Raw genomic sequence first — 20,656 nt, 5'->3', positions numbered from 1 at the left:
ATGATTTGTGGACTGTACAAACACGAGGAATGAAAATGCCTGGGGTGGAAATTTTGCTCTAGCCACTGTTATAACTTTTCCACTGATAAGTACTGGCGCACTGTGTCCGTATAGGGAGATGTCAAAGCATGGAACTAGATAACACACACTTGGAAAAGGCATCCAGAAGGATTCATGCGTGAAACAGTCTTTTGGGTGAGATGAATTATGTTTGCTGTAAGAAACGGGTGAATAAAGAGTTGAAGAAGAGATGTGTTATGACACACCAGCATTTACAGATGGTGGGGCTCTTTCTCTGAGAGTGAGATATCAAAGTAGCTTGGTATTGATTCCTGGGAACAATCAATATGAAGCCATTGCACCTTAGTATTTGTTGCTCAGCAGTCTGCCTTCCTCTAAAATCTGTGATCATGACACCACAACTGATGGCTGTGTGTGGATGCTTGTATATATTCAGTGTTCATGTGTACAAGTTTACTGTGGGATAGTTTTAAAGCAGCTTTGTTATGCTTTCTGTGTATGAGTGTGTACATACCTGGATGTGGCATGTTGTTTCATTGCACGTGTGTGTTTACTGCAGAAGCTGACAGGTCCTGTAATAGTGACAGGATGCAGGCAACTCCCACGAGGCCGTGCATGCTGACAGCAGCTGGTCGAGAAAAAGAACAGCTGCTGATGAGCTTCCAGTACAAAGAGCCCACACTGAGCCTCGCCTTTTATCTCTCCATCCTTCTTTATTTATATGTTCACTTACTCTTTTACTAATTGTTTATTTGAATTTCATTAAAAAGCAAAATGGTAGTTTGCTTTTTCTTGATGTAAAAACATTCTGTCTATAAACTGAAGTGACACACACTCATACACATGCAATGAATTCTGTGATTCTCCACACACAACAACACACAGCTGAAGCCTGAGGAAGGAGAAGAACAGGGGAGACAGAAAGCCAGTTATTGATTTTTCCACGACACCCCTCATTGTCCAAAGTGATCTGCCATTGGCACCACCATGCTTGACCAACTCGGTCTTTCCCAGCATCTCCTCCCTGGATTTTCTGAAAATGTTTAAGTCACAAAGAGTGCATACAATATAAATGCTCTGCCTTTTCTTACACCTGCTCAGTCAGTTGTATGTGGGACTAGGTGTGCAAACAGGACTTGGCCCAGTTTAATTAAGAGGATAATGTTGCATGTCTCTGCAAATATGTGTGTTTTTAGGATGCTGCACTCATTTGAGAAAAGAAGTGAATGCTAGGCAGAATGGTTTTATAGTTAGAGTTTAAAACTGATCAGTAGTATAAGGTTTACATGCATCTGTGAAAGTGTGTGTCCATATTTGAGTTGTTTTTCAAGTGTATAACTCATAAATGGTCAAATGCAAATGAACAGTGTATTACAGCCAGTGAAGAGATACAACATTGGTGAGGTTTTGTTTTGAAGCATCAGGTTTTTGGAGCCAGACATTAAGATTTCTGCATGAAAAGCTAAATTGCTAATTCATCAGCTAATGCTAGCAAGCTTCGTTATCAAGCTGCATTCATGGACCGTTTGGCTGTATTGCACAGAGTGACTGACGTCTTGACTGACTGCCAGTGTTAGACACAAATAGCCTTGATTTAGAAGATTTGACTTGGGTTTGAATTAAGGTAAGAGTGAAGGGTTTGTAATAGAGTGATCCAGCTTGCTAGCTAATATATGAAGAGTAAAATGCACAGACTTTCTGAACAGTCTGCTGTTGTAATTATTTGGTTTCATTTATCAACCCAGACTGTTGCATCTTGGCTATTTAATTTGTAATTGCTTTAATGGGAAGCAATATTTTTTTTAAGGTGTCTACAGTGGACATAATCCAAGGTTTGTAAAATCATGACTTTCATACTGTCAAAATGTAAATCAGTGACATTACAAAGGATTTATTTTGCTGTTCTCATGTAATAATGCATTTTGCTGGACCTTTTTCATTATAATATGAAAAAAATAAAATTAATACATAAACTGAATAGCGCATCTATTCTACTTGACCATTAAAAGCGCTTTATACACGTCTCATTCACCCATTTGCCCACGGATACTTTGTGATGCAGACTGGGTCAGCCAGGGATTGAACCACCAACCTTCCAATTAACAGACCTGTTTTACTTCCTGAGCTGCTACCCCAGGTATTTTAGCCTTTGAAAATTTCAAATTTTGAAAAATTCTGAAATAAAGATCTACTGAAAATGCTTAACTCAGCATACCGTAATTGTGCTTCATAACTTTATCAGAAATTGTATCAGATCAAACATTATTCAGAAACAGTCAGTTTCATCTTTATTCACTATGTTGCCATAAGTATTTGCTCGTCTACCTTCACACTCATATGAACTTGAGTGACAGCTTCAGCTAGAGTACTTTAAACCACTGCCTCTGATGCTTTGCATTGTGCTTGGTGATGTAAGGCTCAGATGCAGCTGCTTGGCCGTGGAAATCCATTCCATGAAGCTCTCGACACACTGTTCTTGGGCTAATCTCTAATATCTTTATCCTTCAAGAGAGGCCTGGGAGGGTGCTGCACAATATCTCTGTTGTTCCTAGGACTGTGCTCTTCTGGACAGAGATCTCTGATGATATTCCTAGGCTGCAGCCACTCCCCCAGTGCTCTGATTAGCACTGGGAACACTGTTGCCTTCACCCTCCACTCCAGCTTCATCCAGCCACTGGTAGGACTGGCCTGTGTATGTCTATGTGTTTGCAAATTTGTATTTCTTAATATAGCCTATACATTATCTGAACTCTTCATTCCTGTCAGTTCAGCATGAAAGTCATAGGTTGTTGAATATTGATGTTTTTTACAGTAATACTAGTTTCTCTCCTCCTCTCAGTCTTAGTGGATCTCCTTTTATTGCTCCCCATACACAGTTGTATGTGGAGCTGAAGGCTCCATGATTATTAACATTTATCTGTTTTGAAAGAAGATTTATTATAAATCTGAATTCTTCTGATTTTCATATTTCTCATCTTCCTGTGAATGCGATGTTACATTTTCCATTAGTATTTATTTCACTTGTCATGCTCATCCCACATTGTGCGTACATAACTTCGCAGTCACCAAAATTCGTATCAGTGAAGGAATTTTTATCATATCACCACTAAATACAGGATAAAGAAGCTGAAAAAGCGCCACAGTCCTGGTGTTTGCTAGTATTAATAATAATGGAGGTGGCATTATATTACACATTGTCACCAAGCAACCAGGAGCATGCTGGTCATTTCTTTGTACATTCACAAGGTCTTTGCACTGGGAATGTAAAGTTCAGACTGTCAGTTTTACAGTGTAATGCTCTGTGGCATCTGAGGGAGAACATTCAACAGAAATAGCCAAACTGCTGCTCATGCCAGTGTGCAAATGCATGCTTGCACACAGCACATTCAAAAGGCAGCAGGCATACCAACATAACTGTCGCTCACCACCCACCCTACTTCCCAGATTTGTCTTTTCCAACTTGGTCTGCTTCCCCAACATTCACGTTCAATTTTCCCTGTTTTGACACAATGGAGGTGATCTAGCATGCATCAAGAAGGCACCAACACAAGGGGATGGAGTGGGACTTGCATGGAAGAATCTAAAAATCATCTCAGGGGAGAGGTCCAGAGATAACTTTAAAGGGTGAGGAAGAAGTTAAATCAGTTCAAGTTTTTGATTTTTCTTCCGTGGATATGATCACACCATAGATGAAAGACATAACAAGCCTGCTTGTAATTAAAACAATTTGTTGGCCGATACAAATGACTCCTAACCAGATTTACCTTTACTTATTATGGTGTCATTTGATTGTTTAAAAAATGTAAATCAAAATGTATTTATTTTTTTCTCATTAAAACTAAATGCTTTTGCAGGCCCAAAACATACATACTAGTAAGCAGAGCAGTAGGCAAAAGAAATGGAAAAAGCATATATATTCTTAATACAGAAACTGGATGGGAAAAAAAAAGACATATTAATGTGGTTTCTCACAGTGTAGGATCTTACAAGGTGGCTCTAACACAGTCACAGTACGACCTTACCATTTGTGACCCAAATACTGAGACGGCAACAAACTTCTGTGGGCCTGAATACATCCTGCACAATATAGACACTTACTTTAAGGATAAAGGTAAACCACGGTAGCCATTTCCTTGGGCGCTAGGTGTTGGCTGTGTCTGGACCTGGCAGTGCTTCTACCTAAAGCTTGAGAGCAGAACACATCCAGCAGCTGCTTGTCTGTCTGTTCTGTCTACCCGCGACAACGCATGCAAACTTGCCTGCCAAGTATGTAGAATCACAGTCTGAATGCTTCAGTCTGTATTTCACAGTCCAGTAATCTATCCTATTGTTTACTGCCATTCCTCCTTTGCGCCTCGTCCAACTTTGAATCTGACCAGTCAGATGTGGGAGGCCAGCCTCTATAGTTGGATTAGTTAAGGCTTACACTACAAGTAAATATTTAGTGTTAATTTTGTTTGTGATTTATCATAAAGGCACCCACGAAGACGAACTGCAGCTCTGAATATAAAATCAGTGTTTACTCCAAAGATGGGTCTTACTTCCCCTTGATATAAGCTGCAAACATATAATTTAATGTAGAATCCTTTCCTTGATTTATTCTTCATATACTTTTGAAAAGATTGAATAATTAAATGCACACATTTCCCCATGAGCATCTGTGCTTTAAAAACAGCACTGGATATAAATTTAGAAGAAGCTTTTAAATGTGCCTGCACGCACAAACACCCACCGATCTACCCACACGCATGCACACACAAATTCCCATATAATGTATTTTTTTCTTATGTTGCGATGCTATTATTTCCCCATTCCTGCATTACAATGTGCTGTCTTGAAAACAACAAACTACCTGACATCTTGCTGTGCACAAACCACAGCTTCCTTCTCTTGCTTTTCATCTTTGTGAAATGGGATACAGCTCCTGCTCATTTGTCCAGCATCTTTTTGCCAAAGATCTCTGAAACAGAGTGGAGAGGGTCCCACAGGACTGTCTAGAAGAGAGAAGAGCTCAGCCAAAAGCAGGTATACTCTGCCTGCCATAACTTTGGGGAAGGCTCTGAAGTGGTAATGGCCACGCTGTATTCTGCAGACACTGTAGATGTGCTATAGAAGATTAGGCTCTGTACTAATTATAAACAGTGAAATGCTGCCAGCAATTTATTGCTTTGATTGTAAAACCCTGCAAAGGCAATATGACGAGAAGAAGCTACCTAAAGAATGTTATCATGCTTCTTAGACGTCTTGCGGCGTACTGTGTTTATATGGTCTCTCTAACCTTAAAGCTACACAGCCTGATACACATAAAAGTAGTTTGTGTATCGGTAAGCCCAAATTATTAGGTTATTGCTAGGCTTCACATGACTTCAGCTTCCTGAACAGAAATGCTTGTAATTAATAATTACAAACAACCATCTATGTTATGACTGAAAACATGTGGTGGCTTATACTAACTGAAACCACTGTATCATAAGGGGGCTTGCCATCAAGCAAACCCCTTTGTAGGATTTCTGAACAGACTGAGGAGGACTTATCTGCTGTAATCCTGACCGAGGCACCATGATGATGATGGTGCCAAAATAAAGCTACCCTTAATTTGACAAAGTGTAAAATAAATTATAAGAATTTTACACTTTTGTTTCAGGAACATGAGAGTCCAGATTGATACAGCACGGTCAAATGATGTGTTGAATAATGCTAATCATTTGTCACATGATTTATGTGATGATGATGGTGATGAGATGATAAATACTTTATCATCCCATATTTAGGAGGCTCTTTTGTCACAGCTGTTGAAATGATGATGAAATAATAATAATATGTGGCAGAGGCCTTTCTACTAGATACATAATAGTTTAGCAAAATATAGTATTTGGTATGAAAGATTTCCTCTTTCTGTTCTTGTACAGCTGAGCTGAATCAGTCTTTTTGAGAAGGTGCTCCACTACCTGTCCGGTAAGTGGTATAGAGGGTGGTCAGGATTATTCATGATGCATAACAGTTTGTTCAGTGACTTTCTCTTCACCAAAACTTCACATGTGTCCCGTCTGCAGCCAATCACAGAGCCAGCCTTCATTTTATTCAGTCTGTTGGTGTCACAACACACTGCTGCTCCCCCAGCAGACCCAGCAAAGCACACTGCACTCACAAATGACCACTAGAAAACGTTTAACATTTAACTGCAAACACACTGAAGTATTCCATCTTCTTTAGTAAAAAAGAGAATCTGCCCATCATCTTCTTGTATGTTGATCTCTCAGTTCAGCCTGCTGTGCAGACAACCAGGTATTTGTACTCCACCACATCAACATCCTAGCTCAGCATGTAGCCGTCCTCTTCCTTCTCAACTCGATCAACATCTCTCTGGTTTTAAGAAACAGAGGAGTTCTTCCAGACCGCTCCACAAAATCATCCAGTAGTGCTCCGTCCTCCTCCTGCAAATACATCTAACTAAACTATTAGTTGTACTGAAATCAGCAGCATTTTTTTTTCATTTGAAATGTAGTATTACAGTCATACTACTGTTACTTTTACTGTATCGAAGCATTTTCATAATCCAAACAGTAACGTTTTAACTGACACAGTAAATAGTTTTATCAAAAAACTGCAACATCTATATAAGTATCCACTGTCAGGTATCACCTGGACTGGAGTTATTCCTTATGTCTTTATCTTATGTCTTATCTTCTATCACTGTGCCATTGAGAGCATCCTCACTGGATGCATCACCACCTGGTATGGCAACAGCACCGCCTACAACTGCAAAGCTCTCCAGCGAGTAGTGCGGTGCTCTGAACGGATAATTGGAGGTGAGCTTCCCTCCCTCCAAGACATCTACAGGAAGCGGTGCCTGAGGAAAGCGGGGAGGATCATCAAGGACTCCAGTCACCCCAGCCATAAACTGTTCAGACTGCTTCCATCAGGAAGGAGGTTCTGCAGCATTGGGTCCCGTACCAGCAGACTGAGAGACAGCTTCTTCCATCAGGCCATCAGACTGCTGAACACGTCATAGACACCTCAGCTTCACTACTGGAACTTCAACATTATGCACTCCACACTGTATATAAATGCCACTTGTTTTGCACATATTCAACTCTGTATATTTTATATATTTTATTATTATTATTATTATTATTATTTTTTATTTTTTTTTTACTATTTAATTTGTAAAAATGTGTATACACACACACACACACACACACACACACACACACGTAGGAAAATATTTAGTATACACATCCAGAAATGCATACACTATTATATATTGTACATATATTTATTAGTTTCAGGTTGGCCATTCTTGTATTTTGCTCGTTTGTGTTGTTGTGTTTGCACATCTCTGTTGCTTGTGGGGCTCGCACACAAGAATTTCACTCGCATGTGCTGTGCCAGTGTGCCTGCACATGTGATGTGACAATAAAAGTGATTTGATTTGATTTGATTTGTCCTTTATAAGAAAGGAAAAACTAACATTTTCTCCAGAAATAATCATACAGTCAAAATGAAGCAGTTAATTGTATGTTGCACATGGTTAAAATGTTGATAACCCTCATAATTATTATACTAGTCAGTGCCATGGAAATATCACTAACGCGTGCAGATATGACAGTGCAGAAGGCGCTGTTTCTCTCTCCGACACTTTAGTTTTTAGAAGCTCACGTGTACCACCTTTCACCTGACAGCGAAGGCAACACGGCATGGCCGAGGTTTGCTTGTGGGAATTGTAGTCTGATTTGCTTGAGCCCTTCGTTGTGACGTGCCAGGCGAAACTACAAGTCCCAGATTGTTTAAGGCGGAAATAGCGAGACAAAACACGGCTAGGCTACAGCACAACACGGCAGAGAAGATGTCGCGTGTTGTTAAAAAGAGAAAACTGGACGAAATCCGACAGGATAGGCTTTATTTTGACAGCTATTCCGATGTGACTATCCACGAGGAAATGATAGCAGACCACGTCCGAACCAACACGTACCGGACGGCGATACTGAAGAACAGTGAGTCAGTTCGGGGTAAAGTTGTTCTGGACGTCGGGGCAGGAACCGGCGTTTTGAGCATCTTCTGTGCTCAGGCTGGAGCTAAAAAGGTGTACGCCGTGGAGGCCTGCTCAATAGCGGAGCAAGCCCAGATAACAGTCAAACACAACAACATGGAGGACAGAATTGAAGTCATTCGAGGAACAGTGGAGACGGTGGACCTGCCGGAGACCGTGGACGTGATAGTGAGCGAGTGGATGGGTTATGCCCTTCTGCACGAGTCCATGCTCAACTCGGTCCTCTATGCACGCGACAAGTGGCTGAAGCCGGGCGGCATCATTCTGCCGAGCAAAGCCGAACTCTACATCACACCTGTTATTGACCCGGTGGTGGAGGACCGCCTGCACTTCTGGTACACAGTCAAAGACCAGTATGGAGTGGACATGTCCTGCATGTCCGGCTTCGCCCGGAAATGTATCATGAACTCAGACATCACTGTTAGCTCTGTGACCTGCGAGGATGTACTCTCCCACCCGGCCCGCTTCGCCGAGCTCGACCTGCACTCGGTCACCCCGGAGGAGCTGCGGTCCGTGAAGGGCCAGTTCAGGTGCGAGTCGTTCGGCTCGTCGGCAGTGAACGCATTCTGTGTTTATTTCACGGTGACTTTCCCGTGCCCGGATAGCACGGCTCCCCTCGTTCTCTCCACGTCTCCGTGCAAACCAGAGACACACTGGAAGCAAGCGGTGCTGTACCTGGACGCTCCGGTGGAAGTGGTGCAGGACACACCGATTACTGGAGAAGTTAGAATGTATCCCTCAGAGGAAAACGCCAGGCATATATGTATCCACGTGGACTACTCTATAGGAGAGCAGAAGCGACAGTCCAAGACTTTTTCCATCCCTGATTGGAGCTCTGAGGCTCAGCCATAGCGTGCCATCAACACCAAAATGCACTTCATTCACCATGTGTCACACCTGTATGCCCGAGTCCTCTTATTGTGTCATGGTTATCCATGGATCTTAAAATTCCTGGGAAAATGAGGCAGTGGTGTCACTTTATAATATATTGGCAAAAATATAATATCACAGTAGGCCTCCCCAGCAAATGAATGGACAGCTGCAGATTAAGACACAGAATAAAGATTGGCCAAGGAATTTAACCTTTTTGTGCATGTGCATGTCTAAAAAGTAAAAGCACATTTTCTTTATTTAGTGTTTGGGTTTTAATTTTGTATGTTTGATTAGTTCTTTTACAATTCATTAATTGATTGAATCATTCATGAAATAGCCCCTGAAATACAAAAGGAAAACAGCCTGTTTATGCCCACATCTTCAAATGTCTTGTTTTTCTTGTCTTAGTAGAAAACACCTTCAAAAATTAGTTGTTTATCAATATGTTTAAGATGATTTAAAAGTTTTGATACATCAGTGTGTACTAGGAAGAAACCTTCAGAAAGTCTGGCTAAAAGAAGAGTTTGAGGTGAATTTGTAGCTGCTTGTAATCAGTCGCTCTGAGGCAGGTTTATAAAATGTTAAATTCAACACCATGCTGCAGGCATCTGATATTCTGATAAACTCGGCCATTTATATTGTGTGGAATCTCATCAAAATTCTGCATTCAAATGAGCATCAGACCAATATATTGACTTGGACTAGCTGCAGTCAGGCAGGAGGCTGCATCCTACATGACTTTGGCTGCTGTTCAGTTACTTTTTAATGAAGTACCAAATTGGCTCATTATTTTGGTTTAAAACTAGGCTGCACTGTCATCTATTGATAGAAAACACCAGCCTAATAAAAACTTATAATTCTACTAAAGCATTCTACATAAAAAAGCACAAGATATCTTGCCAGTATACCTGTTTTTGAACAGTTTGAAATGATAGTTTTATAAACTTTACCAGGCAGGAGTTTCAAAAAGTAACTTATTTATTGACTGAAGAAAGAAAAAAGTCATCTGTTTGCAGTGCTTGTTTTCAGGTATAATGCAAAACTTTGATTAGTGGGCCAGAATCAGATTTAGAGAAAAGATTCATTTGTTCTTAATTTGTGGGTCTCAGTCCTTTTTCAAAAACTTTATTGCATTCAATCACGACACACACCACTCACCTTAACACTGCTGAACAACGGCAGTTCTTAGCAACGACACTCCAGAATGGGGTAGCTCCCTTCAGCAGAACAAAGTGCCCCGCTGCTGTGCTAAAGAGAAAAAATACCTCCTCGCGAGACACGACAAAGACCCCAAAGCATTGGCTTGACTTTTAAACCTCCCGTATCCCCATCCGATCAGAACTCTACAGGAGATGCTGGGACATGTTGCATCCATATCCCAAAGTTCCCAAATGAATGCAGACTGCTCCATGCCAGACACCAGTGGACACAGGCAGAGGTTCTGTGCCCAAGGAGCAGGAATGACACCTACTCATTATTGGAAAGGCGAGCTGCTGTTTCTGTAGGTGCTTTGAATCAGAGACAATGTGTTGATTAAACCTTTTGTAAAGACTTAAAGCCAAAGCTTGTGGAGTAAGAGCATGCAGCCTCTCTGATGCAACAGTTAAATACAGATTCCTGACAGTGTTCACTGATGATTGTTCTTTCAGGCCCTATTATCACCTGGCATTCATGTGTTTCTGCATCATCAATACAAACATTACCCATTGTCTAATGAGCGTATGTAAAATTAATCATGAGCTGTAGTGTCTGCAAATCAATCCCATTGTGTATCAATTCAAAAAGAAGTGAAAAGGCCGAATCGCTGTAGCTAAATACCTGCTGTCCTTTTGTATTTATATTTTAATATCTTGTATATATTGCTATATGCAGTTCTTCTTTGCAACCCATTTTGGGCCAAACTTATATGCAGTTTTATAACAATGGAAAAATCTTCTGTCTGACAACTTACTGACATTCAATCATTTCTCCAATCGACTGCTTAGTGTGTTTTACAAAAGGAGAAGCAGATGCAGAAACATCATTTATAATATCCAGTTACTGATATGAGCAGCTTGAAATGTAACTAAGGTAACATACTGAGCTTATGGTCAGTTAGATGTACGAGCTTTATAAAAACAAGCCGCGTCAGTTAAAGTCTAAAGATGAAGTGTGCAACGGCACTTTAATAAATAGATATCCAGAATTAGAATTAATATTTGTATTTACTGCCAAATGTGCTTTACAAGCAGAACCAGGCAAAGAAATAGTTTTTATACTGTAGTTGTAAATTGATGTCTGTGGATAGGAGCTGGGCCAAACCTGGTTAAGCTCTTTTATCAGTCATTTGCTTTACTGGCAAACTTTTATATTACTGCTATAAAAGGGTCACAAAAGGGTTGTTTGCAATCAGAAACAAAACACGGTGAAATGCGATGGGCAGTGGTGCAATTTTTAAAAGAATTGTTCAAGAAGATGGATGGATGGATACTATCTCAAGTTTGTACACTTTGTTGTCTTGTATAGTCTCTTTAAATTAAAATTCAGCCTAATCTGATTCTGTTAATTTATAGAATTTTAAGTATAAAATGTAATATTTTATACTTAAATTGGTTTCAGAAAATGCGGGCTTAGTTATGACCACATCAGGTCATTGTAGTCAAATGTCAGATGGGGTTTCCACTGTGACGGGCTGTGTTCTACCACAGGTAGCGAGCTGGGTGGGTCTTTGTGAGTCGTTTTGCAGCACAAAAACTACATTTGTGTCCATACACTTTCCACACAAATTTAATTCTTCTTTTGCACCTGTCCTAATGCACACCCACAGAGACTCACTCTCTTCTTGACTTCCACAGGTAGCTGAAAAAAAAGCCCTGAGGCAGAACAAAGGAGGGTGTCCAGAGAATAGAAATGTCAAATGCAGCGCAGGCAGCCGCCGTTAAGCCCAGAATCGCACTCTTGCATGCACGGCCACTCTCGGCTGCTAAATGCTAAACTAATTGTGATCCATTCCTGCCTGAAATGATTTGGAAACCATTAGAAACAAGTGTTGAAACTCGAAATGGGATTATTTGGGTTGCATCGCACAGCAATTTAGGAGCCAATCAATAGACGATGTGCTTAATCTAACAGATTTCAAGACTCATTGTTCACTGGAGGTCTGGCGAGTGAGACGGAGACAGGACAGAGTGGGACTTGCTGAACTGGAATCACAACATGAAGCCATCTTTAGATTTAATTTTATCTAACTATAAATGTGATGTTATTAGCGTATAGCATTATATTACTGTGTATTCAAAATTATTTGTGTTGAAATGAAAATGTTTACTTTTGTAGCAAAATCATCAGTACTACTAAAATGCAGGATACAGTTATTCACTGTAAAGATGAGCAAATGAAAATGCAGGAATCTAGTACAGATTTATTTCTTGTAATAATAAAATTTCACAGTATAAAAATTCTGTCTTTATTTTAATCTAAAAGACTTAAACCATGTTGAATCACTGTGCAGAGTTCAAACAGTGAGGTCATAATATTGAAATGTACTGCTTTAAACAAAATGTCCCAACACAAAACTGTAAGAACGCTCACAGCCTTTTACATATGGATTCAAAAAAGACCAGAAATATATTTTATTAACTCACTGGCTCTATTACACAGCAAATCCAGCATGTCCAAATTAACACTGTCGGATTTGATTTCAACACTATTAAAGTGTCTATATGGGTCCACACCAGAGAGTGTTAATTTAACTCTTTTTGGAGAGTTGGTACATTAACTCTGATTTAGTGTTAAACACCAAATCTGTCTGGAGTTGATAATTTAACACTTGGTGTTAAGAGTTTATATATTAACTCTCAAAGAGTATTTTAGTTTAACTATGTAAGAGTTATCTTCTAATTCATTCTAAAAAGCAGGAATTTTACTGTTCTGAACTTCTAGAAATTTCTTTTGGAAATAAACATTTACTAAAAAGATGCAATGGTTTTTGAAAAACATTTATTCTGAACTGTGCACCACAATTTCAAAACATTTTCTGAAAGATGTAACAGTATACATGTTCTCACTTTCATTAGAATTTTGTTTATCAAAAGGTCTGACATGGTAAATGCAAATAACAGCATTCTCATCACTTATTTCTTCAATACAATATGCATGTCCTTCATTCATCACTTTGTGGAACTTCAACGCACTTCTGCTCTCCCCCATATTCCATCTTCACAAGCATATCCTGTGTGGAGATTGAATAAAAATTAGTTGACACTAATTAACGGCACAAATAATCCAGTAAACAATTGCAGCACAGTAAAAAAAAAAAGGAATCCTCTTTGAGCCATTACTTGTGTAAAGTATTTTCCCAAAAGACAAGGACACAGGCAACAGGTAATACTGAACTAAATGTAAAACCTCAACTTTTTTCATTTTTACCTAAACCGTGTGCACAAAACTCTGGAGGGATCTATGCTAACGTAGAACCCAGTCAGGACGTCTGCTACTGCTGTTTGCTCGTTTTTTGTTTTTTTTTTATGGGCGATCGTTTTCAGGCTTCAAGTAGCACCATTATACCAACATTTCACATTCTAGACATTGTTTTAGGTGTATTTGACCAAACGTTTGACTGAAAATTCACATGCAAGCTTTTTTCAAGGCTGTGGTATTTGCCCGCAAACAATACCTTTCAGCTGGCTAAAACAGAATATTATGCTATGAGCGAGCAACACGGCTAATGCCTTCCACACAGCTTTGTCTCAACTCCAAAGAGCCACAGAAGTAAAAGCTCATAATAATAATTGAAACAATCTTTGAAAAAATAACTTACCAAGCATGGCAAACAACTCGAATATGTAGAGCAAAATGTTCCGAAACGGCTTCACTTCAGCTTCGATTGGAGCCGTGCTGGGGGCGGAGTCTGCGAATTTACTCTGTTGGTGTCATAGCCCCTCTAGGAGTTCAGAGTTAAGAGGTCAAGAGTTAATGTTTCCATTGTAACACCTCCAGATTTGACAGAGAAACACTCATTTTTAACACTCGATTTTAACTACTATCATTAAACATCTCAGAGTTACATTAAAAGAATGTGACTCTACTTAGAGTAAAATTAACTCTACTTTTGCAAGGAGACTATTAACACCAAAAAATTTAACACTTTTGAATTTGCTGTGTAGAAGCCAAATTTAATAGTTTGGCACACAGATTAGAAATTTTGGGATTTTCTCCCAACCCTGCAATTGGATTGGCTCGAGCCTCTTTAAGTTGGACAGAAAACATCTGTGATCAACAACAATTTATCACGGCTAATCTTTCTGTATGATTCAAGCAAGATATCCTCATTCTTGTTTTGTAGCTTTTCCAAAGCTGATTTGGCCGGCCTCTATGCCCCAGGTCGTGTTCTAACACCCAGTCTGAGCTTTTTGGCATTCTCCAGCAGCTTCAGTTCCTTCTTTCCTCTGTTGCCAAAACTCTCCCAGTTCATGCCAAAGAGCTGTCCTGTGTCGTGCTATGATGCCGCCGACACTGAAACTTGCAAGTCTATTTTTGATTTCATCTCTCCATAAAATTAGATGAAAATTGTGTTTCCTCTATCTGCCTTTTAACAAACTCTGACTGATGTCAGCAAATGGTCCTTTATTGAATCTTTCCTGACTGTGTCTACAGTTTGCAAAGAAACCCTCAGTGTATTAATGTCAAAGCCAACTGTGTTCCTACAGACTATGAATATACAGTTTTCAAATGTCTCTATAGTTTGGGGGTGAGGGTAGAAAGAGACGGGGAAAGGACGTACAATTAGACTTATACTCTGTAATTAGTGCAACAAATGTATGATATTAGTTAAAAACATATATAGTGCATCATCAAAAAGGGAATTCTGGAAATATTTGATGATTTAAACACCTTTAAACTAGTAATACTTTTTAATAGACTCCAGTAGCCACTACCGTTGAGGACATGTCATGAATTGATTCATGATGCAGAGCACTCATGCAGTATACCATCTTGTATAAGTGGAACTATTATGCCTTTCTACTGTCTAACAGTGCCAAAATCTCAGGCTTCAGACTGCTTTAAAAATTCAAGTTCTAAAGTTGTTGTTTTTTTCTATCTTTGCCTCTTTCTGATGTCATACAGAGAGGATATCCTTTACGATGGTCCTCAGGTACAGAGTTGTGGTTGTGAGCTCAGCAGGCCCTCGGACCAGCTGTTTGTGAGGGGCAGCCAATCGCACAAAAATGGACCTATTTGGAGCTGTAACCTTAAAGGGAGAGGCAATAAACTGAGGTTCCACTAAGGTCCAACACATGATGCATTATTACATTTTTGAACAGTGAATCATGCAAAACTACCCTGCTAGATTGTAAGTTTAAAATATATAGAGGTAGAAGAGAGCATAGTAGGCTATATATATATATATATATATATATATATATATATATATATATATATATATATATATATATATGAACCCATTATATATAACGGGTTTTCATGTTACATGTTATTATGGTGATATGGTGGCTTTGTCCTTGAGTTGTCAGCCTGTAGAAAGAACACAGTGTACAGTTCCTCACATCTGAGCCACTCAGCTCAGTTTACAATGCTCTTATTACCCTGAAAATTAATATATTTTGTTTGACATCTGTATTAACAGCAATCCAGCTGAAGAAAGAAACCTAACCTAACCGTACAGAATAACTTTGATAAAAAAGGCTTTTCACCAGAACCCGCAATGGAAATCTGTAAAACCAGTTCACACTTTATAAAATACTATTCGAAATGTGATGGATCTTAAGCTAGCCAATAGCTCACCTCCATATTCAACATGTCACTGCGACTCTGAGAGATCAACAAGTATGAATTATGCATTTTGAAACTTAAATAGAAAAATGTAAATCTGCGTAAAGTAATCTGGTTTGATTCGAGATAATTGTCAGTGTTGGAAGAAAGTAATTTTTCCCTGTTGATGTTTTTAATGATCAGATTAACATGCATATCAAAACACTCTTTATAGTTCAGCGTGGATCCTACATTTAATCCTATAAAAAGTGGAAAATCACTGACTGTGTATTTCAGAGCTGGATTCTGGTGGCACACGATATCTTATTGTAGCTGCTCATTCATTCTGATATGCTAATGACACCGTGAATAAGCCAATGGGATTCGATTCCCACAGTCGGTTACTGTAACCAATATTTCTGTCAGCATATCCTGTGAGGACAAATTGGGAGCATGGTATTGACAAAAGCTAATTTGGTGCAAGAGCCCTCAGAGTGGTGGACTTCATTTCTCTGGGGCCCAGCAGGCCAGACCATTTGTCATCATTATCATTAGCAACAGGAACTGAATAGAATAGAATAGAATAGAATAGAATAGAATAGCCTTTATTGTCATTGTACAGAGTACAACGAAATTGGAGTGCCACTCCCTTGGTGCAAGTTTCAATAATAAATATAAATGTAAAATATAAAAAGTACAAAAAAAAAAACAATCGTAAGTACTCAAACAATAGTATGTACAATATATACAGGATAGCAGCATTAATATAATGACAGTATGAATAGCAGCATAATATAATGACAGTGACGGTATGGAATAGGTTCAATTGTTTTTGTGCTTATTTACTACGGTGATAGCTCTGGGAAAGAAGCTATCCCTGAATCTGTTTGTCCTGGTTTTATGTGACCTGTACCGTCGGCCTGACGGTAATAGTTCAAACAGTTGGTTGCTGTGGTGAGAGTGGTCCTTGATGATATTGCCAGCTCTGCTGAGGTACCGAGAGTTTGCAGTGACCTCCAGGCTGGGCAGAGAGCAGCCAGTGATCTTCTGGGCTGTGTTGATGACCCTCTGCAGTACTTTCCTGTCTGCAGCTGAGCACCCTGCATACCATGTTGTTATGCCGTACGTTAGGATGCTCTCTATGGTGGCTCTGTAAAATGTCACCAGCAGCCTCTCCTCCAGGTTGTTCCTCCTGAGCACTCTCAGAAAGTGGAGACGCTGCTGGGCCTTTTTAACCACCGCTGTAGTATTTGCAGTCCAGGAGAGGTCATCAGATATCTGCACGCCCAGAAACCTCATGGAGTGTACCCTCTCCACACAGCTCCCGTGAATGTAAAGTGGGGCCGGGTCTGCTCTGCACTTCCTGAAGTCCAAGATAAGTTCTTTAGTTTTCGTGGTGTTCAGTTGGAGGTTGTTAACTGAACACCACTCAGTCAGTCTGTTGACCTCATCTCTGTAGTCCGACTCATCCCCCCTTGAGATGAGTCCAACCACTGTGGTGTCATCCGCGAACTTTATGATGGTGTTTGAGAGATGGGTAGGGGAGCAGTCGGATGTGTAGAGCGTAAACAGGAGGGGACTCAAAACACATCCTTGTGGAGACCCGGTGCTGAGTGTGATGGTGCTGGACCGGTGGGGGCCGAGTCTGACAGACTGTGGTCTATTTGTCAGGAAGTCCTTGATCCAGAGGCAGATGGGGGTGGAGAGTCCCAGGTGAGACAGTTTCTGGACCAGGATCTCCGGGATGATATGATTGAATGCTGAGCTAAAGTCCAGAAAGAGCATTCTCACATAGCTTCCTCGGTGCTCCAGGTGACTCAGCGCAGTGTGGAGCGCTATGGTGATAGCGTCCTCGGTGGAACGATTTGTCCTGTAGGCAAATTGGTGGGGGTCCAGAGTGGGAGGCAGACCGGCCCTGATGTGCTGACAGACCAGTCTCTCAAAGCACTTCATCACTACAGGCGTAAGTGCAACAGGCCTGTAGTCATTTGGGCTGGCCACAGCTGTCTTCTTGGCGATGGGGATGATGGTGGAGGTTTTGAGGCAGGGCGGGACGGTGTTTGATGACAAGGAAAGGTTGAAGATTTTAGTGAAGACTCCAGTCAGTTCGTCAGCACATGCTCTGAGAACCTTTCCATGTATTCCATCAGGACCTGCCGCCTTCCTGGGATTCACTGACCTTAGAACACACCTCACTTGGTGCTCCCTAAGTGTTAGTGTGCCAGTGCTGGGGGCGGGTGGAAGTGGTGTGGCAGCTGAGGGCTTGGTCGTCTCAAAGCGGGCGAAGAAACGGTTTAGATCCTCAGCCAGTGAGGCATCAGTCCTAGATGTTGCCTGGTTATTGCTTCTGTAGTTGGTAATGTGATTGATCCCCTGCCACATTTTTCTGGGGTCGTTGACCCATGTGCCTACTGCTAAACCCCAAAATAACTGTGCTGTTCCACGTCCACATATTTTTTTCCTCAACAGTAATAAAACCGTAGACTTATTTAAATGAGAAACAGTATTTATTCTGCCCCTGAGCTGCAAATCTCAGCAGAGAAAGCGACTGCCTATCAGAAAAGCATCCAGCTGTAGGCACTGAGGCATGACTTCATGGACAGACACACACCGCACAACAAGGACAGATCTGGATGGCGCCTGTTAAGAAAGTAAATCCCAAATCACTCGCAGGGGCACGTAAATCTGAACGGGATGGCCCTGATTCACAATCAGCCCGAGGCAGGCGGCTCTTTGCCTGTGAGCAAAGTACAAATCCACCAAACTGTGTGGCCACATCCTCCTCCCCCTCTTGTTCCCCACTAATCCGTTTTCAATCATGCACTTTTTGGATTATGCTTTTCTGTAATTCTTCTCAGGTATTGTTTTATAACTTAATATGATATTTCAATTTGGGTGAGTTGGGTTATGGGTTTAGGACACCGTGCAGGATTGGATAAGCAGCAGAGGTCTGCAGGCAGCAGATTGGAGCGGAGGGTTAGTGCCCGACTGAAAGGAGCACGATAAACGTTTGACACAAAGTCCGAATGGAGCAGGTGCATAATAGTGGTGAGGCTGACCTGATTCAGTCTTTTCCAAACGCATCCCACCAGGTGACGTGAGCCCTGTGTTGGTCCTGACACTTACTCACTGTCTCACCTCCAAAGAGACACATAGATGCTTTACATAGCAAGCTATGACTCCCTGTCATCACTAAAAGGTGATTAAAACTTGAATAATAGTGATTAAAATGAGATTCCCTAAATTTCCTTCCTCAACTTAGTGACTCAACTGGCTTATTGTTGAGATTTCTAGCCTTGAAAACTCTGTTTCTGACTCATATGCTGCCTTGGAAGCCCACTCCCTCAGCTGTAACTGCTAAAGATGCAAGACAAGTGAGCAAATAATGCAATATTCTCCAATTTGAAAAGTAAAAAAAACAAATCAGGCAAGAGTTGTTTCACGGCATGCTTCTGTTTGATTTATCACTTGATTGACTTGCTTAACCCCTCTAGTGTTGCAATATGTTGTCATTCACAGCTTATATAATCCATTGTTCCAGCTCTTTGCATAGCAGTATAAGTTTTACATGTTTGTCTACTCAGACGGTACACCTTTGACTTTTAACAACGTGACTTTAAGCAAACAAAACACCTCTCTGGAAGCAGCTGCTCGAAATGAAGACTAACAGAATTACTGCCAGCCGTTTTTCCATAGAGCTTTTTTCTTTTCCCACTCAGTAGCGATGCTCCTGTTTCCAAAGTTTTAATGCTGTCACATATTTAGACAGTGCATTTCCTACTTAAAGCCATATAATTGTAAAAAAAAAAAAAATTAAAAAGAAAATTAAAAATTAAAGAATATGTATATTTCTGTTCATGGTTGCACTCAGTAGAATTAAACTTCAGGTGAAAGCCAGTTGTCAAAGCCTCACCACCTCATTGCGTCTGAGAGCAGTGGGTCTGGCCACTCTGCCGTCTCCAAGGATCTTCTTTTTTTTTCTTTCTTTTTTTAAGGGGCCACTCGAGGTATCTCTGTGTCTCTCCTTTTTTTTTAAATCTTTCTTTCTTTCTTTTTCTTTTTTTTAATAACCAAACGATTTAAAGATACAATTACTTTGTGGGATTTTCTCCTGGAAAAATCTCCACCTGTGTGTCCAGGTCTAAGTGACGTTGCGTCGGTGCAGGGAGCTCCTCTCCATTCCCCGGGAGCGGCAGAGACAAGCGGGTCGCGGAGTGTGCCGTTCTCGCGCCGTGCTAAGATGTCCCGTTTTAAAGCGGATTTATTTGTCTGCAACAGGCTACATTACCGGCTGCTACCGACGGAATGAACCACCGAAGCCCAAGGTGAGAGGCTCAGGCAGCCGATTTATTTCTTTAATTGATGTCCAGCTGGATGGAGGGGCGCATAAACTTTTGAAGCTTCGCTACGACGCGCGCCAAGTGGGCAACCAAAAGGTGCGTCGTGATAAGAGAAAGTAAGGCGACTATTTTGAGATCACATGCTATTTTTTTTTTTTACCTTTCAGGTTCTCTTTGCTGCGCTTTCATTCGGCACCACACTCTCCCGTGCGGAGAGATGCTCTAATAAAAAGCGGTACCTTTTCTGTGGTACATCCAGTATGAGATCAGGTGTAGCCTGAATGCCGCTGTCCTACTAAGAAAGTGCTGTTTCACACTTTCTTTGAACAGAAAGATTTATCTTAAAATCTTGCTCCAAATCACTTGTATACGTTGTTTAAAGGACACGTGGATGCGCTGTAGGTGCACAGAACCAAAGCAGGAAGCATTTCCACGTCTAACTCGAAACGAATCAGCACTGCTGCGTGCCGATATTCCCACTTTAAAGTCAAACTAAAAATTACAATAACGCTTGGCAGACACTTGTCATCAAATACTTTTTTTCTCTCTCAGGCTCTTTGATCGATATTTTAAAAAAGAAGAAAAAAGCCCAACGAACGTTTTCTATGAAGTCTGTGTGTCT

General features: G+C 40.7%; 2 protein-coding genes and 1 long non-coding RNA gene across 3 annotated transcripts in view; 2 read left to right on the top strand and 1 right to left on the bottom strand.

Annotated features, from left to right (window-relative positions):
• The first annotated feature begins 7,802 nt into the window (after window positions 1–7,802).
• On the top strand, window positions 7,803–12,381 carry prmt6 (protein arginine methyltransferase 6). The gene has a single exon (XM_085286492.1). It carries the CDS (start codon window positions 7,868–7,870, stop codon window positions 8,921–8,923), a length of 1,056 nt encoding a protein of 351 aa, XP_085142618.1. The 5' UTR covers window positions 7,803–7,867; the 3' UTR covers window positions 8,924–12,381.
• A 526-nt stretch (window positions 12,382–12,907) lies between these two features.
• On the bottom strand, window positions 12,908–13,941 carry LOC146566865 (uncharacterized). Its single transcript, XR_014893749.1, has 2 exons — window positions 13,743–13,941; window positions 12,908–13,154 (listed from the first exon to the last, which is right to left on the bottom strand). It is a non-coding gene; the product is annotated as an uncharacterized LOC146566865 (long non-coding RNA).
• A 5,374-nt stretch (window positions 13,942–19,315) lies between these two features.
• The window catches only part of ntng1a (netrin g1a), a 122,872-nt gene continuing 121,531 nt past the window's right edge, over window positions 19,316–20,656 (top strand). Inside the window, exon 1 of the mRNA XM_085286485.1 lies at window positions 19,316–20,019. The gene's annotated coding sequence lies outside the window, so the exon portion shown is untranslated. The remainder of the gene's footprint in view (window positions 20,020–20,656) is intronic.

This window comes from Mchenga conophoros, linkage group LG9, assembly GCF_057382185.1.
Source record: "Mchenga conophoros isolate Kocher_MC1m ecotype Shallow Benthic linkage group LG9, M_conophoros_male_GT1.1, whole genome shotgun sequence".
Lineage (NCBI taxonomy): Eukaryota > Metazoa > Chordata > Actinopteri > Cichliformes > Cichlidae > Mchenga > Mchenga conophoros.
Note: the sequence above shows the minus strand (reverse complement) of the source record. Positions and strands in the feature narration are given on the sequence as shown.